The sequence below is a fragment of the Penicillium verrucosum genome (genome assembly GCF_028828655.1).
Source record: "Penicillium verrucosum strain IBT 35672 chromosome Unknown utg000001l_segment0_segment0, whole genome shotgun sequence".
NCBI classification, from domain to species: Eukaryota; Fungi; Ascomycota; class Eurotiomycetes; order Eurotiales; family Aspergillaceae; genus Penicillium; species Penicillium verrucosum.
The window spans coordinates 9,559,417-9,583,958 of NW_026643210.1; the positions used below are offsets into that span (position 1 = coordinate 9,559,417).

The 24,542-nt window shown below is 49.0% G+C and overlaps 9 protein-coding genes across 9 annotated transcripts; 5 read left to right on the forward strand and 4 right to left on the reverse strand.

The window, feature by feature from the left end:
- Window positions 1–150: 150 nt before the first annotated feature.
- N7516_003468 (DODA-type extradiol aromatic ring-opening family dioxygenase) lies at window positions 151–1,123 on the forward strand (the record flags this gene model as incomplete). The annotated part of the gene is made up of 3 exons (XM_057216188.1): window positions 151–154; window positions 211–341; window positions 389–1,123. The coding sequence occupies 3 exons, from the start codon at window positions 151–153 to the stop codon at window positions 1,121–1,123; spliced, it is 870 nt and encodes a 289-aa protein (XP_057078071.1).
- Window positions 1,124–1,515: 392 nt separating this feature from the next.
- On the forward strand, window positions 1,516–3,398 carry N7516_003469 (uncharacterized protein; the record flags this gene model as incomplete). The annotated part of the gene is made up of 5 exons (XM_057216189.1): window positions 1,516–1,597; window positions 1,667–1,914; window positions 1,974–2,225; window positions 2,297–3,097; window positions 3,153–3,398. The coding sequence occupies 5 exons, from the start codon at window positions 1,516–1,518 to the stop codon at window positions 3,396–3,398; spliced, it is 1,629 nt and encodes a 542-aa protein (XP_057078072.1).
- Window positions 3,399–4,277: 879 nt separating this feature from the next.
- On the reverse strand, window positions 4,278–5,636 carry N7516_003470 (fumarylacetoacetate hydrolase family protein; the record flags this gene model as incomplete). Its single annotated transcript, XM_057216190.1, has 3 exons — window positions 4,278–4,822; window positions 4,885–5,229; window positions 5,276–5,636. 3 exons carry the CDS (start codon window positions 5,634–5,636, stop codon window positions 4,278–4,280), a joined length of 1,251 nt encoding a protein of 416 aa, XP_057078073.1.
- Window positions 5,637–6,004: 368 nt separating this feature from the next.
- Window positions 6,005–6,556, forward strand: N7516_003471 (cupin domain-containing protein; the record flags this gene model as incomplete). The annotated part of the gene is made up of 1 exon (XM_057216191.1): window positions 6,005–6,556. The coding sequence occupies one exon, from the start codon at window positions 6,005–6,007 to the stop codon at window positions 6,554–6,556; it is 552 nt and encodes a 183-aa protein (XP_057078074.1).
- Window positions 6,557–7,615: 1,059 nt separating this feature from the next.
- Window positions 7,616–10,649, reverse strand: N7516_003472 (putative C6 and C2H2 transcription factor RegA-like; the record flags this gene model as incomplete). Its single annotated transcript, XM_057216192.1, has 5 exons — window positions 7,616–8,893; window positions 8,947–9,677; window positions 9,730–10,284; window positions 10,343–10,548; window positions 10,588–10,649. The coding sequence occupies 5 exons, from the start codon at window positions 10,647–10,649 to the stop codon at window positions 7,616–7,618; spliced, it is 2,832 nt and encodes a 943-aa protein (XP_057078075.1).
- Window positions 10,650–11,583: 934 nt separating this feature from the next.
- N7516_003473 (uncharacterized protein) lies at window positions 11,584–13,813 on the reverse strand (the record flags this gene model as incomplete). Its single annotated transcript, XM_057216193.1, has 3 exons — window positions 11,584–12,521; window positions 12,579–13,497; window positions 13,556–13,813. 3 exons carry the CDS (start codon window positions 13,811–13,813, stop codon window positions 11,584–11,586), a joined length of 2,115 nt encoding a protein of 704 aa, XP_057078076.1.
- Window positions 13,814–15,750: 1,937 nt separating this feature from the next.
- Window positions 15,751–17,723, forward strand: N7516_003474 (CocE/NonD family hydrolase; the record flags this gene model as incomplete). The annotated part of the gene is made up of 3 exons (XM_057216194.1): window positions 15,751–15,944; window positions 16,013–16,264; window positions 16,313–17,723. The coding sequence occupies 3 exons, from the start codon at window positions 15,751–15,753 to the stop codon at window positions 17,721–17,723; spliced, it is 1,857 nt and encodes a 618-aa protein (XP_057078077.1).
- A 2,195-nt stretch (window positions 17,724–19,918) lies between these two features.
- Window positions 19,919–20,462, reverse strand: N7516_003475 (uncharacterized protein; the record flags this gene model as incomplete). The annotated part of the gene is made up of 2 exons (XM_057216195.1): window positions 19,919–19,959; window positions 20,054–20,462. 2 exons carry the CDS (start codon window positions 20,460–20,462, stop codon window positions 19,919–19,921), a joined length of 450 nt encoding a protein of 149 aa, XP_057078078.1.
- Window positions 20,463–21,146: 684 nt separating this feature from the next.
- N7516_003476 (DDHD family phospholipase) lies at window positions 21,147–24,233 on the forward strand (the record flags this gene model as incomplete). Its single annotated transcript, XM_057216196.1, has 4 exons — window positions 21,147–22,169; window positions 22,219–23,500; window positions 23,550–23,687; window positions 23,761–24,233. 4 exons carry the CDS (start codon window positions 21,147–21,149, stop codon window positions 24,231–24,233), a joined length of 2,916 nt encoding a protein of 971 aa, XP_057078079.1.
- Window positions 24,234–24,542: the final 309 nt, after the last annotated feature.

A 24,542-nucleotide genomic window follows, 5' to 3' on the forward strand; every position in this document is an offset into this window, starting at 1 on the left:
GTGGATGTCCCCATTCGGGATGTTGGGGGTATGATTACCGAATAATGGGAGTGTGTAATACGAGAGCTGTTAGAAAAGAAGCCATACACAAGCTACATTCTAACCACACACTCTAGAGTATCATCATCCCTGGCCTAACAACAATCCGCTATGTGTACGTACAGTCCCAACTTATTCTGCCTGAACTCGCTGTCTGACCTCACTGTTCAGCGCTCACACCAGTGCATTTCTTTTCCCATGGCTCGACCATGATGCTGGGGGAAGAGTCGGAGTCCGCCGACTACTGGAAGAAATGCGGCGATGAGGCTCTGGCCTATGGCATTAAGGGCGTGATTATCATGGTATGCTTCCCGCTCCCCAGCGAGACGACGTACTGATGCCGGAACAGGGTGCCCACTGGGGCTGCTCAGGAATCAACCGCCTGGAAGTTGCGATGAACCCCCATCCCACCAAGTCTCCCGTGGCGTATGTGCACCCTTCCAAGTACGTCGACTACGAGCTTGTGCCGGATCTTGACAGTGGGCGCAAGTGTATCGACCTTCTATCCGCTGAGGGCTTTGACGTGCACGCCAACGAGAGCTTGGAATGGATTCACGATACCTATCTGATTCTTATTCGCATGTTTCCTGAGCGGTGTCCACCTACAACCATCATATCCACCAACGTGCAGTATGATCCACACTTCCACATGCGCGCTGGTACAGCTCTACGGCCACTGCGAGAGCAGAACTACCTGATCATTGGAACCGGCGGTGCGGTACATAACCTGTATCGCAATGTCTGGGGGCCCATGTTGCGACATAGTGACAATTTTGCCCAGGAAACGCCACCTGAGAAATGGGCTCTAGATTTTCGTCAGGCAGTAGAAGACGCGATAGCAAACAACAGCGGGCCTGCTCTCCGCCGGGCCATGACTCGGCTCATGAAGCATCCTTATTTTCGAGACGCCCATGCCACGGATGACCACTACATGGCTGCCGTATTCGTGGCTGGGGCAGCCGGCAGCGAAGCCGATTTGGGGACAACTGGAAGGCTAATGGCAGAAACATGGGAGTTGACCAACATGTGCAATTCCCAATTCACCATCGGGCAATGGCCCAGGGCGTCACAAACAGCCGCTTAATGTACTTTCTTTTAGTGCAGCTTTTCCACAGTTAATCAGACGTCCGATTAATTATTGTTTAGATGAGAGGGCCCAGTAATAGGGGGCGGCGACCCATTATATTAAAGGCAGCATATGCTGTCTGTATGGAGAGCATAGAAAAGAACAACCTGACCCAATATGAATTCATCTGTCATCCCCCACCGGGTGTTCGTTCGGGCCAAAAAGTAATAAGAAAATTATCCCCATGTCCTCCACCTGTGTACCTCGGGACACATCTCTCTCCACCCCGCTTGTCAGTCCGGGGTTATCATATCTCACTGACCTAGCTGGGTCTTTTTAAAGAAGGCTGCCCTATCCAGACTACTCCTATTTATCTTTCTTTTCTCATATGAATCTTTCCAGCATACAACATGTCGGGCTTTCACTACGCCTTCTCACTGCCCAAATCCGCCGTCCAGCAAGCGACGCCTCCCGGGACAGTCGACCTTTATGGTACAGTCTTTCTCCTGAAGACAGCTGACTTCTCTATTTTGGCCTAAAAGCTAATTCTCATTCATCAAGGTCATGAGGAAGGACCAACATCCGAGTCAGCCCTCGGCCCTCAACTGCGTGTGTCGCCAACGCCGTCAACTTGCCCGTCCGACCCATTGAATTGGAGTCTCTGGAGAAAGGCTATGGCCCTTCTCTCTGCCTCGGTCTACTGTTTCGTAGCCAACGTTGCATCCGCTTCCCTGTCCAGCGCGTTGGCCTTTCTCGCGACGGACTTTCACCCACCAGTGCCCCAGACACACCTCAGCCACTTGATTGCCGTTTGTTAACCTATCTTCTTTGTCCCTATCTTGAGAACTACTCACAAATATCTTGGCAGGTCAACGTCTTGATGCTTGGCTGTGCCAATATCTGGTGGGTTCCTCTCTCGAACGTATTTGGTCGCCGACCCATCATCCTCGCCAGTCTGGTGATGCTCACGCTGTGCTCCGTATGGGCAGCAAAAGCCACCTCCTTCAACAGTCTTTTGGCTGCTCGGGTTTTCCAGGGCATTGCCGGTGCAGCTGCGGATACACTCTGTCCAGGTGTGATAGGCGAAATTTATTTTCGTCACCAGCGAGGAAGAGCAATGGTGAGTACCCTCCAAGAACCCGCTGTACTCTTACTTTGGAGGTCACATTAGAATGGCTAATCTGTGGACAGGCCATATACACTATCTTCCTAGTCCTAGGCCCGATTATCGGTGGTATCATCGGGAGCTATATCGCTCATGCCTGGGGATGGCGGTGGACGCAGTGGCTCAACGTTATTATCTCCGGGGTTTCACTCCTTGCGTGCTTCTTCTGCCTCCCAGAAACTATTTTTGATCGAGATGCTGCTATTTCCATGGCTGCCGCGACCCAAGATATTGGACAATCCGAGGAAGATAAGCCGACAGGATTTGACAAGCCCAATATTGAAGAGCATGAGCAGATAGACAGGTCCGTTCCGGTGCAGGCGCATGAGCCCTACACATTTGCGAGTTCTCTGAAGGTCGGACTGTATCGTGGCGGGCTATGGCAACATTTCATGGCGCCTTGGAAAACCCTTCGATTTCCCGCTGTATGGCTGGTCATGTTGCATTACGGGGGACTGGTGGGTGGTATTGTCACGATTTCCACTGTGGGCCCACAGTTTGTGTCCGCGCCTCCATATAGCTGGGGTGCAAATTCGGGCCTGATCAATATTGGCGGCTTGGTCGGCAGCATTGCTGGGGCAGCTTTCACCTTTTACCTCTCGGACCACGTCCTGAAGCGGCAGGCAATGCGCCAAACGAATGGGCTCAGTGAGCCTGAAGCCCGCCTGCCAGCCCTATTTCCGGGGCTACTTCTTGCCACGACGGGCCTCCTAACATTTGGCTTCTGCGGGAAATACAGTTCCAACCTCGGGTGGCTCGGCCTCCAATTCGGTTATGGGATGCTCACCTTCGGGGTCATGCAGATTCCTTCTATTGGGTTCAACTATGTGAGTCCGGTTTTTCTCGCCTGCCAGCAGCTACTGATTTTCGGGTACGATGTAGATTATCGAGTCCTATCCCGTGGTTGCCCATGATTGCTTTGTGATGATTACCTGTCTGCGAGCAATCGTAGCCTTCGCATGGACCTTTTTTGTTGGATCGTGGGTTGAGGCGCGTGGAGCTGCTGAGCCTTTCGGTGTATTTGGTATGTTGATGGGGTTAGCTGGGTTATTGACGCTTCCCATATATTTTTATGGTAAAAGAATCCGCATTGCGACACAGAAATGGGCTCCTGGTCAAGGCGAGTGAGTGGTGGGTGTCCGGCTGCCTGGTTTCATATTACTTCATCTATAACGCGAAATCGCGTTGCGATATTTTGGCCGTATCATCTCATTCAGGAGGATAACTGGAAAGATACATGTTAAGTCTCAGCATATGATTTCCCACATGCCTAGATTGGTAAAACCTTAACGACCTAACCTCTTTTCCTGTGTTATTGGAACTTGAAATTTTGAATATGCTTCAGACCAGCTGATAAGGCTTTCTGGGAGAAGCTCTTATCCGCTATTCATCCGTTTTGGAAACAGAACCTAGCACCAGATGGATCAGAGTATCTGCCACTACTAGAACGTCAATTACCCATACCGAAGATAAAAGCGTCGGATGAAAAAGGTAGAAATTCAGATGATTTAGGTGTGAAAATGGGGACTCCAACGCACGTAAAGTATAATAAATTCAATCAATCTATATGCCAACTTGATATCTCAATAAACGTTATACTACATGGAAATTCTTTACAATTTTGTAATTGAGATATATACATTCCTGGCTTTGATCAATGTAATGTTCAATACGATGATAATACAGCTTTTCGATAGCTTTTCGATCCTCTTGAGACGGACATATAGTGTTTAAGCGTCTTGCTGAAAAATATTGAAATGATAATGTATCAAACAACGACGTCGTTGCTAAGATATAAGTTTTTACAATATCGCATATGCTATAGTGTTTTGGGGTAGCTCAATAGGTTAACCTTGATCACTAGATATTATCACAGTCTTTATCTTCTTTAGTGGTGTTTGGTTCTTCTCTCAACCCTCGACCCGTGTATCCCTAGAGTGCACTAGCCCTCGAGCGTTTCCACTGATTTACCAGGTACTGTTCCGTGAGTCACTTGTGCTTTTCCACTTAAAAAGGCCGGGCTGGTGTTAAGCGACCAATGCATTCACCAAAGCCAACACCTAGGCTTGCTGCTCCTGCCATCGCCGTGATTCGCACAACATCACCATCCTCAAGATACCCACGCTTTGAACCATCACTCAACATCACTGGTTTTGTGCCTCCTTCCGTTCTTTCAAGCAAACAGCCCCCGCTCAGACTATGTTCACCGCTAACTGTGCCTGTCGCCAAAATATCTCCAGTCCGAAGCGCACTGCCTGAGCTAACCGAATGCGCGATCATTTGCTGTGGGGTCCAATACAGGGACTGTAGGGGACAAACTCCAACAGTGGTTTTGTCTGAATTTGCGAGGATCTCAACAGTCATAAGGATATCGTAGGTTGATGGCTTGGACTGTTGAAGATATGTAGGCCCTAAGGCTTGTTGAGGAGCTTTACTGGCTCTGAAAGGCTCTAAGGCGTCGGGAGTGATGATCCATGGGGAGATGGAAGTGCCCAGGCTTTTGCCATTGAAAGGACCCAGTGGGTTCATCTCAAAGCCTTGGATATCACGAGCTACAAAGGTTAGTTGATATCTTCTCGTCAAAATTAGAAGCCTTTTGGGTTTGAACACTCACAGCTCCAGTCATTGAGAATCACGAATCCAAAGATATGATTGTCGGCATCATCGGCATGGAGCCTTTTCTTCATCGGCAATGGCTCCCCAATTACTGCTGCCAGCTCAACTTCGTAATCAACCTTCTGCGAGGGTCCAAAGATGATTGCTTCCTCACGTTGGTGATCAGTAGATTTATGGTTGCGAAAGTGCCCATACGGGCGCTCAATGTCAGTTCCTGAAACGACAATAGAGCTCGCGCGACCTTGATATCCGACAGGAAACTTGAAAAAGCTGGGGGGTGGGTTTACATTCCCAACCACCATGCGTCCCGCGTTGATGACGTGGTGAAGCGAGCATGAAAAGTCTAAAATGTCAGAAAATACACCTATCAACCGAAGTGCAGAAAGTACCTGTAAAATCCCTGATCGCAATGGGTAAGTGCATCGTAGTGGCATCCGCGTCTTCTTTGCTGGCAGAAGGAAATCCATCAAGGCCGTGGTGGCGATACACCTCTTGAATCTTTTCCCGTACATATCGATGCTCGCCCTTGGGGAGAGCTGCAAAGCTGTTCAAAGATGGCTGATTGAAGACATTCCCTGGAATTTTCTTGGATTCCTTGAACAGTCCGTGGACGTCCAAGTCATGCAAAAACAATATTGTGTTTCCCAACCTAGAAACAGCTTGTGGTTTCTCATGGTTCTGCGACGATGCAATGCCGAAAGGAATGTTCCTATGGGAAAAGTGATGACTATAGTTTGCAGTGGTCATCATTACGATGTCAGACTTGAGACTCGAGTCTTGATGTTCAGGAATTCAATATGGTAGTTCAGATGGTTTAGAAAAGCACTCCCAGGGTTCAAAGTATGTTTGACCTCTTGAAAGCCTTTCAGGACCTCGGGACATTTAAGTCCCCTACATACCCCAATTTCGTTCAGTACAGATGTCGGAAGCAGTGGGGATGACGGAGAGAGCGTCAAGTGGCGGGTCGAACAACCGAGAAATGGGGCGGGTTGGAGCAGTATGAGGCTCCCCACATCCCGATCGGTAAGTGAATTATAAAGTCAAGTTTTCGACTCAGTCAGTGACCAAAAGCAGTCATTTCACAGTACAACACTTATTGTCTTACGTACTCTTCTACCATGGCGCTCAACGGCAACCTCAGGCGACCACAACGCTACATCACCTCCCACAACAATGAGGGCCAAGCTACCATTGACACGACAATTGAGCCAGCCGCCCCCTTCTATGAGCTCCCGGACAAGGTCGCCCAATTTGCACTGGGCTATGTCACCAAAGAGTTCCCAGCAAAACTTACTGATGAGGCCGACGTGAAGTCTTATCAGGAGTTTCTCGCCAGTCCACCAGGACTGACTGTCTCAACGGGCAGTGTCCTGCGTTACGTGGACATGCCCCCTGGACAGTTGTCCCCTATGCACCGTACCATCAGCCTTGACTATGGCGTTGTACTAGAAGGCGAGGTGGAACTTGTTCTGGATTCAGGAGAAACAAGGGTCTTGAAGAGGGGCGATGTTGCTGTGCAAAGGGCCACTATGCATGCGTGGAGGAACACTAGTGATGCGGAGTGGGCTAGGATGCTTTATGTTCTCCTTCCCTCGACAGCACCAAATGTGGGAGAGAAGCAGCTAGGAGAAGAATATGGTGATATGCAGGGGGTCAAGTCATCGGAATAGATAGACTTTACTGAACAGGTAAAGCTTATACATATGTATAGTATTGATTCTCCTTTCTGAGTGATGCTTTACAAATGACGAAAAATCCTCTCTTTACTATGATACCTTTTTGCTACAATAACTCATATAAAAAGAAGCCGAATACTCTACTGAGCGGCCTATAGGGAGGCACCCGACGATGTGGTACATCAAACTCAGGGAAGAGCTCGCTGAGAATGGGTGAGATTCGGCTGGTGTCCCACGGCGGTGAGGGCGATGAATCTCATAGTCCCCCAAGAATGCGCTGTGGAAGTTTCCGTCTGGGAGTCTGAGTTGTGGTGACGGTGGATATGATAAAAATTACGTTATTCTACGGACGCGCAGTGAGCTTCAGGATGGATGTCAAGTGGTGATAATGAGGGAAATTCACGTCCAAGGACTGTCAGAATTATCGGCAAGAAGCAACCCGTTTCGTTCCGGTCACTAGTCGACCCAGCTAATTCCGGAGGGTGGACCGAGTCATCTGGGGGAATGCAAGGGAGGACTACACTCAGGATGTGGAGGGTTTCGCGAGGCCGCATCCGGACCGATGGACAATCCGTGGAAGCAGGGTCTACGACATCACCTGCATGATATCTACAGGCTGAACAAAGCCATATGGTTAAATCCAAATCTTCCGAGGAAAGAAAGCGTAACTCAATGCCGGAAGGTCGATTTTCTATTACAGACCTCGGGAACTAGAAGAGAACACCTCGAAATAAAATTCGGGTCTATCGTTATCCCCCGCTACATCATGAGGACGAGTATATACTGTCAAACGCTCATATTTTTCATTTTTTATTCTTTGTCGGTTCACCCTGACAGTAAAGTGACCTCATTAAGGCGCAATCGGAGCGAAGTTGCTGTCCCTGCTAGGTTGGGTTCTGAGATGACAAAGGATATTTTGATGGAGATGGATAACCCGTTTTTGGTTGCGTCGAATGGTCACTGCTGCACCATCAAGCTGGAGAGGTAATCATCAAACAGATAGCCACCAGCCTCAGCAATCGAAGTACTGTATTCATCCCGAGTGGGTATATATCAAGCAGCTACTTTGCTCTTCGCCGAGTTCTCAAGCTCAGCCATTAGTTGAACCAGTCTCTCTGTAAGATGTGGAATGGGCAATCCTGAAAAATTTGTTCGTACAATTCCCATGACAGCCTCCATGACCTTATCTGGTTGTGATAGCGGTACGCTGATTACCACATCATCTTGACCGGGTACCTCCGAACGCCATCCTATACACGGTTGACCTTGCCCGAACCCTTTGAACCTTTGTAAGGCAATGCTGTCCGTGTCATCAATACACACATTCTGACTGGGCGCTCTGGATATCCCTGGAGACTGGTTGGAGAGCAGTCCATAGACCCAGAATGCTAAGCTAGCGTGGTAAAGCATAATTGCTAGAGGGCTGCGTATAACCCCCTTCGGCAATCGCTTGGCAATTCGAACGATCTGGGCTGCGTGGCAAATTGCGTGTCTCGCTGCTTCACTCTTGACCCAGTCGCGGATCATTGGGTAGACAGCACGGGCGCGTTCCGGGCCTTCCATACCCGCAAATAGCTGGATATCCTCAAATGGCATTTGTAAATGCAACAGGGTTAACTCCAGCCGCATCAGTATTTCTGGATCCGCCAATTCATCAGATGGCAAGCTGAGTTTGAGATGACCTAGCAATTTCAGAAGCTCGTCCTTCCTCATCTCTGTAACAAGCACGTTCCACCGGCGCGGTCGCGATCTCTGCAGAGAGGAGAGCTGGAGATACTCGCAACACATGGCCCACGTGCATGCAAGCACACCGTGAATCGCAACGTATATATCCAGCGACCCCGCACGATTATTGAGAATGCCGGGATCGTCGATAATATCTGCGACGTAAAGGGGCTCGCCGGGGTCTTGTACGGTGATGAACGAGCTCCATTGTTCGGGAGATGCCGCTGTCCAGAGATCTGTATTTCCCGGAAGTGGTAAGAGAACTTCTGCATAGGATATTGATGGAATGACCAGAAGGGCCATGGAGGAGTTTGCGTCGTGAGAGAGCATCCTGAAGACGAGCCGCTTGAAAGACTCATCTTCCACCCACTTGAGCCATTTGTCTCGCGAAACTATGGCCTGAGTATTTGTATTTCCAGAATTGGTGTCGGGATACGCTGACCGTTTGAACTTTCCATCGCGTCGCATCATGGTGAGCACGGGATGGAAGAAGCTCTCAGCGATCTCAACCTTGCGGGGGAGTCCGCTCCAGATACCCATCTCAAGAATAATCAGAAAAGCCTGAGAGAGCTCAAGATCTCGAACAAGTGTGTTATCGCGTTCCCACTGCAGAATTAATCAGTCAACTGAAAACATACACGATTCGATGCAAAACATACCCGCTTCGATATTGCGATCCGTAAACATTCTTGTATAGCATAGCCAAGTTTAGATAGTGCAGGGTCAGATGTCAACACTGCTCCACATACCGCCATGGCAGCTACCAGCTCTGGTCTTTTCTCGTTGGGATCGAATGAAGCAGCATGCAGGAATGATGTTGCATGCGTCACAGGTGAGGTCAAGTAGTACTGTAACAGCGTATCCAGTAGCCCAGCAGACGGAAAAGAAGCGACTGCCTTTGACAGATTATCCGAATGGCAGCTTTCAACAACCATCATCAGGATCCTGTCTCGGACAAGATTCCCTAGCTCTGCACACGTGACCCTTGTATCTAGGTTCAGTGCAACTCCAGACTCTGGGGAAGGATAGGCGGAGTTGGCTGCGGGAAGAGAGAGATTATGCTCCTCGGCTCCAGAATGATCCTTTGCATTAGGGCGGAACTTCCAGTGAGAATTTTGGAAGGCCTCAGTGCACATAGCGGCGGGCTGGCCGGGGTCCGTGTGCGACGCAGTGTGGGGTGTCTGCGCGCCTCTGGGGGTTGGATGGATACTGCTAACTTCGAATGGGATGCTGGTGTTATAGGCATCTAGGAACCTCAGATCCATGTCGTCAAGCGCATTGTAAGAGCTCATGTCAATGTCATTTGTGCTAGCCGAAGCCCAGTGTCCTGACAAGAGATTGAGATCTGGGAACTGGTAGAGACGATTAGCGTCGGCACCGAGGGATGGATCTTCATATTATCAGCCCAATAGCCATTGTGTCCTAAAAGTATACAGACCCACCAAGGTTATGCAGCGGGTTATGTGTAGTCTGAGGCGTAAGAATTTCCAACCCAGGCTGGTCACCGATGACTGCCGAGGTAGACGCTGCTCCCATCGTAGCCGTATCGACGAAATTGTCCATAACAGAAGAACCGTCATCTTGGGCGAAGATAGTGTCATCGGGTTGTTGACCAGATTCTGGAGATGGAAAGTTTGTATCTAGTTCCATGGAGTCGTTCCACTTGCACTCGATGCCTTTCCCTTGGCAGCGCCGGCATGGCTTTTCCTCGCTACACCGGAGATGATTGGATGAGCATTCTTTACACGCCTTTGTTACCCTTCCAGCTATGTACCGGGGCTGTTCGATGGAGCCTTCTGTAGCGTCCCCGGCTTGGGAGCTGTGTCCGGCAACGTGTCTCTTGAGCAGGTCCCTTTGAGCAGTCTTAGCCAGCGAGTAGTGAGTTACACTGATAAGCCTGGGTGTACCTACGGTCTTGTAAAGGCTTTTGGGCAGACGTGGCACTTGTAAGGCTTGGTTTGGGTGTCTAGGGAAGATGGTTGTGTAAGCAACATTTACTCCGTGGCACACCAAGTCCACGAGACAAGAGCCAGCCCTGTAGTGGGAGGAACATACGGGATCGCACGTGACGAGCTAGGTGATCCAGGCGCTTGTAGTTCTTCTTACAAGAGCCGCACTGGAACATACCAGATTGCGCCGTTGCCATATCAGCAGCTTGAAGCCCGCCCGAGGCAGCAAGCGGATAGGTCAAGCGATGGGCTGCTGATGATTGAGGGCTCGGAACGTGCAAAATAGGGAGAAGGAGAAGAGGAGCGGAAATGCTGCCATGGTCCGGGTCTTATTGCGGTGGCTTGGCTCACTTGGTTGCGGGGGTGGCGTCTGGGGCGCAGGACGAGTTGCGGTCGGGAAATTCTCCCCACATACCCGATGGGTTAGGGTTAGGTATTCCCTGTCTATAAGGCAAATCTATACTAGTTTCGTCCGGTCAAAGCGAGGATTCCCTACTTATTCTAGGTACCATAAGATAGCTAGGGGCATCAGCATTTATATCATCTATATCTGATTTTCATTTTTGATATCCGAGCTCCCTCATAAAAATGCATAAAATTTATGGAAGCCAGGCGGGTGAATTGTCGGGACCCACTTCCGTGACATTTTTCTGTCCTAATCGGGATAAACCGTGATACAAGGCCACGCATCAACGATACCACAACGTACACCGTTGAATAGATTGCTATGCAAAACGCTTAATATAAGCTTTTTTGGCGATTTTTTGCTCGTTTTTATCTCTATGTCCTAAGGGGGCTGAGCCCCCCAGATCCCCAAGCGGGAGGTTAAGCGATATTCCTATACAGTAAGTAGTTCACAGCTGTAAAACTCTACCTGATATCTATAGTTTAACAATAACGTAGCTATTCAGGGCTAATAAGCAGCTCCAAAATCCGGAGCGAGTGGGGTATAGCCATGCGCAGCTGTAAATCACGTAGGAGGACCTCGCGGCCGGGACTTGGATGTACCTGCCGGCAGAAACAGCTGACGAACGAAGCTGGTGCGGCCTCGAAAAAAAGGCTGAAGACAAGTTAGAACATTTTGACCACTTATAGGGATTACATAACCCCATATTTCAATTTCATCACTGAAGTAGCTAAGCTTCGCTTAGCAATTACCAATTAGACCTATATGTTCCAAGGTTCAATGTTGGATGAAGAGGGTGTCCTAATGGGAAACAACGATAGACCGGGAAGCCGCGGCTTTAATGTTGAAATATTCTGGCGTCCTGAGGTCTGAAAAATTGACTGGAGATAAACTTCTTGTTTCTAATTTAGCGACCTATTTCACGGTCCATTGAGAGGTATCTACTCAATCGGTGCAGCCCCCGAAGCGTCCGGCACCCCGTCCCCTTCCACCAATTTTGCCCCCACAATCTCGAACACGGGGACTTCTGCGAGCCGTGAAATGATGTGGTGGAGCGTCGGTAGTTGCTGCCAATCCAAACCATCGACTTCTATACTTGCCTTATTGGTCGTGTAAACCCTTCGTGGTCGTGGAGGCGGCACAGCTTTGGAGAAGGGGTCGAAGACGGTATATTCTTCCGCAGCAATATTCTTGTTAGCGCGGCCACTCTTGGGCAGGTACTTGTAGGTCAGAATTCCCGCATCGGCCTCTCCACTTAATGCACCCGTGGTAGTTGATGGGTCCACTTCTACCAAGTCTTCTAGTAAGAAGTTACCCCAGAGGGCCCCTTCCCACCCGGTGCGGATGCGGTAAGAACTGGAACGACGGTATACATCGATGGAGGTATAAAGTTTGGGCATTCCGAGTTCCTCCCGGCCTGAAATGATGGGGTCCGCCAAGGACTCGAAAAGGACGGGGAGGTAGGTGCCCTTAATTACCGAGCCATCGTCCTTGACATACTCAGCCCCGTGTATGTACAAGCCAATATGCTTGTATCCTGTCCCACCCAGCCACTCCATGTTGTCCAGCGTTGTCTGTGAGAAGGAGGCATATGCAACGCTATCTAGAGATGTGAACCGCCATCCTTTGCGACCAGGTGGGAACATATTCTGCAGGACGGTTCGCGAGGTCTTGAACTTGACTGACACCGTTATAAATGTCGAATTTGTGCCTTCGCGGGGTAAACCGAGATGGGTCTGTCGCGGTCCCGGCATTGGGCCAAAGGCGATAGGCATGCGCCAGTAGGGATCGGGGATCTGATTCCACGTCCACTCACGAAGCCATTGGGTCGAATTATCCCACTCGTCATGTCCGAAGTTAAAATTGGTAAAGCCGTATACTGTATTCATATGGTAAGGTTGGGTCATGCACAGTTATTCGCAATTGGGTGGCTTACTATCCAGCTGCTTGTCGTCCGTACGATCTTCGCCAATGGCACGCGAGAAACCTTGGATTCGTGTGGCTCGCTCGTGCCGGATATCATGGTAGAGCCTGAGTCGTTCAGGCACCTCGGTGGTTGAGATTCCTGGAGACAGCACTACCGCTAGCGAGATGGCATCTTCGATCGCGACTGCGCCGCCCTGGCCCTGGTGCGGCAGGAAAGGATGGGCCGCATCTCCGAGCAGAGCTAGACGGTGGTGATGCCACTGGGGGACGATGTCCATGTCCAGGAGCTTCCACACCTTGACGCTCTGGGGTTCGGCCTTGCCTAGGAGTCGAAGAATGGTCGGGTCGAATCCGTCAAAAATCTGCAACATCTTCTCCAGGTTGCCCTGTTGGCCCCAAGAGTTATCGGAATCGGCCGCTGACTCGTCGTCCGGATGGATCAATACGAAGTTCAGGACAGTATTGTCTGAAGTAGGATACATGATAATGCGCGAATCGTTGCCATACCAGATGCTGAGCTCACCGGGGTGCTGGACCAGCTTGGCCGTGATAGGATCATTTGCGGCTGCCTCCTTGGAGACCAAGAAACGAAATGCGCTTTTTCCCCGGCACTCCGCCTTAAGCTGGCCCCCAGGCACGGCATGCCGGGTGACCGAGTGCACTCCATCGGCACCCAACACCACATCGCCATGGAACTGGCTGCCATCCTCTAGCATGATACTTGCTGTGTCGGCGACGACCTGAGCAACACGAGAAGCTGTTCGAAGAGGGATTGCATCGCGGGTTTCCGTGGCAGTTGTGGCTATTCTTTTCAAGTTGCGGTGGAGATCAACTCGGTGCGCGAGAAGCCAGGGATGTTGCCACCTCTTATTCGCTTCCTTGAGGTTCATCTCTCGCTGCACTTCTCCCGTAGCGCTATACTCTGTGAGCTAGATAATCCTGTTAGCAACTAGTCCACGGCGTTCCACTGGCGAGCCAGGGCCTTACTCGTTCCATGGGGTTGGCACCAAACTGTTCTGCAAAAATTCCCAGGCGTCTAAGGAGGCCATTTGCGTTAGGGGCTAGGTGAATGGCTGCCCCGGTCTCCGTGGCCAGATGCGATTGCTCAAATATTTGAATGTCATGGCCCTGGTTGCGGAGTGCAATGGCTGCGGTCAACCCACCAATACCAGCACCAACTATCAAGATCTTTAGGGGCCTAGCCTCATCAGAAGCATGAGAGGTGGTACCCTCTGTGGCCGTCATTGTGTGAGGGCAACCCAGGCAGGGGAGGCGAGTGATTGGCGAGGAGATGTTCAACAATGCAAGATAGAGATAGAGAGCAGCTCCATGGTTTAAAAAATGGATGTCCCATACTTATAGTCTTGTATGACTCGTCGACGCCACATTCCTCCGGCGTAGAGTCCCGATATGTCGGGCTATCGGGACCACATCAGCTCAGGCCTCCGGAGGTTAAACCTCGCTCAGAACCCCGAACTCTGTGGAAACTGCAGCCTCGGGTAAATTTAATGCATTATTCATTTCACGGACTTCTGCGGGCGGCAGGCTGATGAAATAATGGATAGATCTTCACTGTAACTAATTAGTTATGGTGTTGTTACTGCCACGCCCCAAAGCCAGATTTTCTAGGCCGAGACTTAAGTGGAATTCCAAGGTTGTAAATGATAGCATACACCATCGTTTTCAAGAATTTACTGGGTGCTCTATGGCTGTATACATCTAGTTATCCAAATTCGAATCACCCTCCAGCAGTAATTTTAGCATGATTTTTATATCGCTGTCCCGGGCTCCGCCTGTGTCTCTTACTGCCTTCGCAACTACGTGCACAATCGTGGAATTTGCCTTATGATATTGGCTTGCAGCCGTATATCTAGTAGCTAATCTCGGGCTTCTTTCTGACGTGGCCAACAATTCCCCTGGGGAATCCTACACCTGCTGCCTCCTAATAAAGCTGAGAACTTGTTCTAAATTTCCTGTCCGGCTTTAATATGCGTTTCCTACACCAGGAGATACTGTATTCCATTAACCCGAGCCCCGCATAGTTGAGCCTTGGTGCAGCGGATTAGCCTTACAGTTAGGATTGCATTACCCATGGATACCTTGATCTATTGCATGTAGAGACTTGGGTAGACGACTGATATCCTACATGTGCCAGAGAACGTGATTTGGATTCTCTAGAAAGTAAATTCCTTTCATTCACTTCCTGCTTAGTACTCCACCGGTATTATGGTTGAACCCATACCTTTGCCTGCAACCTTGGAACAGGTTTATCTGATCGTGACTACTATATAGCGAAGCTGAGCACCAGTCCGTACTCACGATAGTCCACAGTAGTAACTTCTTTCTTTCATAATGACTTGTTCCTATACAATATAAATCGTTCATTTCGACGGCTTCACGTCATCCATGGCACCTCCGTAATTCTTATTTAAAGCTTTGCCCTTGATTTCCAATGGGTTTGCCTCTTTTTCCGGGGCAGTGGGGAGGAGGGGGGAAGCCCTGTCTTGTGATCGCGACAAGCGAGTGTTATTTTACTTGAGGGTAGACCCAATCATTAATAGGGTGTTCTACTTCAGACGGTCGAACTTGCCTATTGGTTTCATTGACTATCAAAACAAGGGCAAGAAAAATGGCAGATTCAGGATCGACAATCCCGGTCCCGCTAGTCACTAATGGGCGAAATTATATGTTATCTCCTCTGGCACATGCGAAGTCATTTGGGGGACTGTTGATCAGATGATATGCCTTATTTATTCACTGTTCGGGACACCCAAGCGCTTTATGTAGTCATTTTGCAGGTAGATAGAATACCACCTTCATCATCCTCTCCATTACCACGCACAGAGACGTTCCGGTGTCACTAATTGGTTCGCCGACGAGGCTGTAGCAACAGCAGTGAAGGCAAGCCCCTCCTGATATGCCATGAAGATTGCCTTGCGCCGGGCTATCTTCCAAAGTTCCTGCGAGCTGCCGACATCCTCAAGAACAGTATTGAAAATCATACCCACTGTCCCGAAGTGGTCCCGACGCCGGTCCACGGGTGGGGGAGATCGCACGTATGAGTGCGAAATATAAATAGAAAAAGGAGATTGTCGGAAATAAACCTTGGAAGTTGTAACTTTTCACTCTTACTTTTTTTGTTCTTTTTCCGCGCCAACAAACCTTGGAAACTGCGTCGCACAATGCCTAATGGCATTGGCAATATCCAGAAGGTGGACACTACCTCGTTCCCATACATCTTCGAGCAGAATGTCACCGTCCGACTCAAGGCGACTGGTGGCCTCATCCGCTGCAACATATATCGACCCAAGACCGAAGCGCGCGTCCCAGTGATCGTGACGTATGGACCTTACGGGAAGGACATTCACTACGAATTGTAACCTGCCAGAACTCTCCTCAGAAGCTGCTCATATATCAGCCATACTTGCTGACAACCTTGGTTAGATTTCATCCTTCATCCTTCGCGGAAGTCAACACGGAGCACCACTCGGCACATTCGGCGTGGGAGACACCTGACCCCGGATTCTGGACCCGCCATGGTTATGCCGTTGTGCGCGCCGACGAGCGAGGCCTTGGACAGTCGCCAGGCGTGCTGGATACCATGTCCCGCGGCACAAGTGAAGCTTTCTTCGACGTGATCGAATGGGCGGCCGAGCAGACGTGGTCCTCGGGAAAAGTTGGTCTGCTGGGCGTTAGGTGAGATTTCTCGGATCCAAAACTTTGTAGGTTCTGACCCCTAGGCAGCTACTATGGAGGGAGCCAGTGGCGTGTCGCTGCTCGGCAGCCCAAGGGCCTTGCGGCGATAATTCCCTGGGAAGGGATGTCAGATTACTACCGCGATCGCTGTCGTCAAGGTGGCATTCTATCTAATGGTTTCATCAAATTTTGGTGGGACCGTCAAGTCATCACCAACCAGTATGGTATCCCAGGACGTGCTGCACGTAACTGGGGACCCGATACCATTGAGGGCGATCTGTCCAAAGAGGAATTGGCTGCCAACCGTCGCGACCAAACGGAAGATAACGTGGCTCACAGGTTCCGCGATGACGTCTACTACGCGTCCAAAGAGTATAATATGGGTGATATTCAAGTGCCCGTGCTCAGCGTTGCCAATTGGGGCGGAATCTGTCTACATCTGCGCGGCAATGTGGAGGGCTGGATGTGGGCAGGGTCTCCCCTGAAATACTTGCGCTTCATTACTGGTCGGCACGATTTGCCTTTCTACTATCACGACGAGGTGGAGATCCAGCGCAGCTTTCTGGATGCTTTCCTCAAAGGTGAAGATCGTAAGGGCTGGAGTATTCCTGGCAAGCTGCCACCTGTCAGCCTTATTCTGCGCAAGGGGGACGTTGGCTTCAACGATGCAAAGGCCGAAAAAGCATACACCCGGCGCAGTGAGCACGAGTGGCCAATTTCCCGGACGCAATACACCCCTTTCTTCCTTCACCCCGACGGAAGATTAATCGGTAATGAGACCGCAATTAAGAGCTTGCCTGTGGCAAAGGTCTCTTACCCTGCTTTGGGCACCCTTGACAACCCGCAGCTGTTGCAGTTTGAGACTGAATCTTTTACGCAAGAGACAGAGATTACCGGTCACATTGTGGCACATCTGAATGTTTCGGTGACTCCGGATCCAGGCAGTGAGATCATCCCTTCCGACATTGATCTTTTTGTCACCCTGCGATACATCTCTCCAGCAGGCGAGGAGGTCCTTTATACGGGCACGGCCGGCGATCCTGTGCCCCTGACCAAGGGCTGGCTGCGTGTGAGCTTGCGGAAGACTGATCCTAATCACTACAAGCACCGAGCATGGCTGCCACATCGAAACTACGTGAGCACGGACGTGGAGCCAGTCATTGTGGGCGATATCTACGCTGTGGATGTGGAGATCTGGCCAACAAACGTCGTCGTGGAACAGGGAGGCAAAATCATTCTGGAAGTCGCCTCGGGTGATACGCAGGGATGCGGTATCTTCAAGCATGACTCCCCAATCGATCGGCAAGTATCCTATCAACCGAGAACGGAAACATATCCGCTAACAATTGGTAATAGGTCGACGGAGAAATTTCATGGGAACAATCACATCCATTTCGGACCTCAGTTTCAAAACTACGTCTCCTTGCCTGTCATTCCGCCGAAGGGTGGTGAGAATTGATTTGGCTTCAGACATTACCTTCGTATGCATCGCATCTACTACAACCACTATATATTGGCTGCTTTGCAGTAGTCAAGAGGGGTAGTCAAGAGGGCGTACGGCCGTTTCGTCAGTGATCTTGCGCGCAGGGGATACAACCATATCGACAAGTACGATTTCTTAGAGAACTACCAATCAAATAGTCCTTCCATGCCACGTTCGATTCTGGTGTAATTAATATTGGAGCCGAACACTTCACTGTCAGAAAGCGTCAGTATTGCCCCGTTATCATTAATGAGATGGGGCCAGTCTGAAGTAAACCTGTAAGAGCAATAAATCCGTCAAACTGCTATAGAAACTACTTGGCTCATAAATTGGTCGGGACTTAAATGCTCATTCGGTTTTGATCTAGTGTTTACTCAGAAAAAGCCGTCTTTTGTCCAAATCCGAACGCCGAATTATTGTACAGTACAATTAGAATGGGAAGGAAGGTTGATGACGATCTGAGGTATGAACTGATTCAACAGCGCCTAACGCTCATCATCCATAAACTCTTGTGGCTCTTTTCTCAATCTGTTGATTCTCACTTTCCTGAGGACCAGAGACTCAAGGTTGTTGATTAAACAGTTGTCTCAGAAATGGGAGGTTTAGAAAAAATTATAATTTCAATTAATTATTGTATTTTTAAAGAAGTAGGCTTATTTTGATGGACGATGGGGGCCATCAAAAAGAGGAGGGTTGCACGTGATGGGACTAGCGTGTTGCATTTTATTGATGTAGCTTACTCAGGCGGCTTACCCCTAGGCTCAGCTCAGGCTCAGTGAGCGAATCAGGGCGCTCAGATCATGATCAGTGAGCGGATCAGAGCGGGGCTACCAGCCCGGGGGTACTCGAAAAAAAAGCTCCGGGATACCCGCCAAGCCTGCTTATATCATCGTCTAATATTGAGTACGTCCTAGGTCGTGGACCTTAGGGATACCTAAATTCATTTGATTATATAACCATAGTCTTCTTTTTCTAATTTTTAATTTTCCGTCTGACTTTTATTTACCCTCTTTACCCTCTATAATCAGGTGACTCCGTAAGAGTATTTTTTTCTAAGGTTAATACCTTTTACTACCGCCTTCCTAATTAATTATACCGCCTCCTTTATTTTATACTAGCAGAACCTACTCCGTATAATATAGAGTATTAATACTTTTATATATAATATAACTATATAATAGAGCTAATACTACCTTAATAAAGGCTACTAAAGAACCTAACGAGGGTTATTTTTATAATATAGAAGGAGCTTTAATTAAAGGAAGATAGTAGTATATAGGGCCCCTATAGTCCTAGGGGCGGACCCCCGAACGAACGCCGGAGCGGGGGCGTCCCTAGGGTAGAGAAAACCGAAACGTTTATACTACTATAACGTACGGTCGGAAAATACTAAAAATTAGTAGAGTATAAATAGACAATTTAATAAAGATATATACGAGATTTAAAGCCGATCGAATAGACGTAGAGGGAGAAAAGCGAAAAAAGGAAAAGGTTAAACGGTTTGATAGGGTAGAAGTATAAAGAAATATATAACTAGTTAGTTATATATTTTAGTATATATACTCGGCGTTTACAAAAATTCTAGTATAGGTTATGCTAGAAGATACTAATATTATACGAAACATATTATAACCTAGAATTGATATAGAAATAATGTTAAAAAGTGAGTAAATAAAAGATATTTTATAGTATTTGGGATATGTATAGATATACTAAGTAGTTGTGGTGTATTTTAGTGTGGTATGGGGCTACGCTAAGGGTTGGTATGATTGGACTAAATGTATTTTATATAATCAAATGAATTTGGGTATCCCTGAGGTCCACGACCTAGGACGTACTCAATATTAGACGATGATATAAGCAGGCTTGGCGGGTATCCCGGAGCTTTTTTTTCGAGTACCCCCGGGCTGGAACCCGATCAGAGCGCTCAGCTGACGATCAGAGCATGCTTAGTGAGCAGGTCAGTGTGCTTATGTAATGCTCAGTGAGCGGGTCACGGCGCTCAGGGGCGTGCTCAGATCTACTCAGTGAGCAAAAAGCGGCAAGGTCTGAGCACTAACACGGAAAGAGAACGCCAAGAAGTGGCAGAGGTTATCTGGTATGTAGGTATGTTATAAGAAAGTCTGTTTTAGGAAGTATGGATTTGGAACAACTGTTGAACCTCTTACATTTCATCGCTTCATATTGATATCTTCACTTTCGAATCTCTCGCCTGTAGATTTGTGAAAGAATCAGTAGCAATGTACTGTCATCCCAGAATTAATCACCTCAACTGCCGCTCCTCACAATTCAACCACATCTCCTACCACCAAGAATCTGACAGAACGACTTTTGCCCTGCACCCACTGGAGCACAGAACCCGTCCTCACTTTTCCTTGGTATCCTCCAGAGGACTGACTTGTAAACAGCCTCTCTCTGATACTCGTTGTATGCGCCGGATCCTTGCATGATGTATTCTGAATGTATCTGCAACCATCGACTGGACATCCGCTCAACCATTTGATCTGCCTCTCGCTTCTTTTGATCATGGGGGGTTGGTTCGGGACGGCCGTATCCAAACCCCTCTAGGGTCACCTGTCGGCGGGCATGTTCCTCAGCTAGGGCGCGTTTTTCAGAATCATCTATCCAATGCGTATTGTCACCCCTGGATATATGCAACTTGTAATGTAGATCGTAATAGTCCAGACGACCCACAATGAAGTGTGCTCGCTTCATCTCCTGCTCTGGTGAAAGTGCTAGCAGGCGTGATCGTCAGCGATGTGCTCGTCCACTGTGGATAGGAGTATGTCAAGCTGCTGGCGCATCGCATCGCCTCAGACTCGGACAGAGCCGCTCCTTCGTTTGAAAGCTCGGAGGTTTCCCCTCTCCCCTGGTTGCAGCTGGGTCTATAGGACATGCACCGCTACCCCTAGGCGGCAAAATGGCAGTTTGCACAGTCCCCATAAAGTTATCGTATTAGACTTAATGTAACCATCAAACCAGTGCCTGATATATATATCCCTTGCCATTTGTCAATCATCGGTGATTGAACTAATTTTCGAATAGACAATCTTAATTTAATATGCATGTACATCGTACGTATAACATAGTTACGTAGGTATATTTAAGATATCAACTGAAGCTGAAAAGCGAAGTTGTACATAAAACACGTGGGGCGACGTCATCGGCTTATAGGATCACGGGTGACAGTCACCGCTCTGCCTGACCAAGTTCTTGAACCACCTTCTTGTAAAAATCATCATAACCTCCATGCAGGTGTTTCCGACATAAAGTATTGTGGATCGTAACAGTCCGGCCCCCAATGACCGTCAATACATCCCGCGTTTAGCCTCCATTTTAGGGGGTGGAGATCAATACCAGCTCAAACACAAGGGGGCCTAGCTCCGTACAAATATCCGAATGGCGGGCCCGATCCACACCTACGGTCCGAGTTGCCTGCTTGTGGATGAAGAGCAGGACCTCACCAGATTTCAATCGCTTCCATCACCACCAGAGATCCGGTCACAGTTCTTCTATATTTCATCATTGCCGATCGATGATCCACTGGCTCCTTTGCCTCCACCTGCAAGCCAGGGGATAGGGAATGAGAGACTACCTCCCACGCCATTCTCGGCCAGGGATAACATCGCCTTAGAGGAAGCTTGGCATGATTTACGGGAAGCGAGAAAGACCAAATTGGCGGGTAATCACAGATCCAGGCCAAATACATCGACGGAGTCCCCTGGGATAGCTGTGCCCGGTCATGAATCGGTCTCGAATGTCGAACGGCGCATGCCAGCCAACCAAGAGGGTCCCTCATTGGTTGACAGTAGAGGAAGCACTCTGAGCAATTTTCAATCGTCTCCGGACGACCTACCCTCTCGCAGTCACAAGAGTCACATCGCTTTTGCTACCGGCAGTGCTGAAATACGAACCCATGGCCTCGGCAAGGAAAATCGCGTAGGCTCCCCACTGGGTGATGGGTCCAAACACGACACCCCGAGAGGAATTGCCATCGATCGGAAAAGAGCGCGTTCGTCTTCAGTCAATGAATCCAGTGCAGCCAAAAGAAGAAGCAGTTCTCCATCCGAGGCCGAGAACGTGGGTGAAGGCGGCGAGAAGATTGGAAGTCTGCGAGCTGATCAGTCTCACTATGCAAGTATGAGTGGCTCTCCTTTTATACGCGCGCCGATATCTCAGCCTCAGACGCCGCTTGGTCGCTCATTTGAGTCGTCTTCGTCAAGAGAAGGAGGCGAATGGCAGGCAGAACTCCGAACAAGTACTGCTCCTCGAAGTGCCCCGAAACCTTCAGGCCTCAGAACGACTGTAAGCATAGATCAATTGACCCAGGACTCGCAGAGGGAGAAAACAGAGGCAAACGCACAATCAAAGATTCCAGTCGGCGTTTCACGCCTTCATCTAGTCGAGCTACCGAATCTCAAGGTGAATACACTTTCTACTCGACTCTGAATTGTAATAACTCATTTTATAGATGAAACCTATCTACTGGAGCCCTCTCCAGGACATATCAAGTGTGGTCCGAGCTATTTGGTTCTACAAGAATACCATGTTACCCGTTGAGACTGAGCTTGCGAACAAATTAGAAGAAGGCTACGTTTACTTGAAGCCATGGAGCGACACTTGGCAAGATGAACTGAATAGTTGCGTGGAAAATGGGGCTGATGCCGAGTTAAAAATTGTCCACCCATTATGGACAAAACAAGACAGTCAGCCTACAACTGCACAAGCGCCAGAGAGTAGTGATTCGCCTCTGGATGAGGCGGAGGATCCCTTGAGATTCGACGAAAATCGAGCTGCTGGTGGCACCTCTGTCCAATCTGAGAGTATCAAGTCATACCTCACATCTAGTGCCATTTACGTCGATGCAATAAATGCTCAAGTACTTCGGCCCAGCTTACTTCCCTCAGTGTCAAGGGGACGACGACCTCTTGGTGCCATAAGGAAAGGCCGCCAGATAGGAATACCTGTGGTTCGTGGGTTTAGTCGAAAATTGTGGGAAAAACTGCACCCATCAAAACCCAATCCTATCGATGTACGCCATTACATCCGCAAAACCCAGTCGAAAAGTCCTTCTGCGCGAGGTGAACAAATATGCTATGCATGCAAGATGGAAGAGTCGCGACCACCTCCAACGGACTTGGTTCTCGTTGTGCACGGCATCGGGCAAAAATTATCGGAGAGGATGGAAAGCTTCCATTTCACTCACGCCATCAATGCATTTCGGCGCGAGGTGAACATGGAGCTCAATAACGAACCTGTCTGGCCACATGTGCGCCAGGATCATGGGGGTATCATGGTTCTCCCTGTGAATTGGCGTACGAATTTGTCGTTGGATGACCCCGATATTGAGTCTGGTATCAAAGACCCAACTAGCAACGATTTTTCTCTTGCCGATATTACGCCCCAGACTCTTCCCGCTATCCGATCCCTGATCAGCGATGTGATGCTTGATATCCCTTACTATCTGTCACACCACAAGCCGAAGATGGTCAAGGCGGTGGTTAGAGAAGCGAACCGTGTGTATCGCCTCTGGTGTAAAAACAACCCAGGGTTCCAAGACCACGGCCGTGTACATCTCATCGCTCATTCTCTCGGAAGCGTGATGGCTGTAGACATTCTCAGCCACCAACCAACACATGTTCCTCGATTTGACTTCTCTAATACGGCATTACACAGCGACATTTTCGAGTTTGATACTAGACATCTATTCCTATGCGGAAGTCCAGTCGGCTTCTTTTTGCTTCTCAATAAGGGTACGTTTGAACCCTACATCATTAGGCCTTGCATCTAACATTCTCGCAGCTAGTCTTCTTCCCCGAAAAGGCCGGGAGAAGCCGGGCAGCGAAGGTGACGATCTACTTCGCGGCGTTGCCGGTGAAGAGGGTCAATATGGCTGTCTCGCTGTAGATAATCTCTACAATATCATGCACACAACTGATCGTAAGCAGATTGCATCACCTCCCCAGCCGGTTGTCACATCCTATTTAACCCCTATACTAACAATCCCTACCAGCAATTGCGTACCGAGTCAATGCAACGGTAGACTCAGACCTCTCCAACTCCCTCAAAATGGGCTCTATCCCCAGCTCCAGCTCCAGCTTTTGGCAATCCTTCGGAAGTGTCTTCCGCTGGAGCTCAACCCCGTCAGCATTCTTGCCCTCGACAGCCCCTACCCGCCCCGCAGCAGTCTCCAAGCTCCCATCCAATGTCGAACTTGAGACCCATGACTTCACTCGCGAAGAGATCGCCGAAAAACGAATGCTTCTGTTGAACGACAACGGTCAAATTGATTATTATCTCTCGGGTGGCGGCGGCCCGTTGAATATTCAGTACCTCAACATGCTGAGCGCGCATAGCAGTTATTGGACACTGGGTGACTTTGTGCGGTTCTTGGTTGTGGAGATTGCGAGAAAGCAGGGGAGAGAAGGGACGCTGCTTGCTTTCCGGGCTGAGAAGAAGAAGGGATGGAAACACTCAAAGGGATGATTTTATTTTGGGGTTATCTATGTACCTTGCCATATCTTCGATGTTGGTTTAGTTCTCTGTCCAGGTGCAGATAGAATAGGTGCCTATGGTACCTTGCGTGGTTTTAATATTCGCATACGAACATACACCTTGACTCTCGTCCCATGTAAAAAGCAACAATGTATTTGGATTCTCATCAAAATGGAGGCTTGCAGATGTTGGCCGTGTATTGTCCGTGCAGAAAAAGGATCGAAAAGATGTGAAGACAAGATTAGAATGCAAGAAATATACAAAGCTCAGAGACAGGCAGATAAAAAAAACCAAAATACA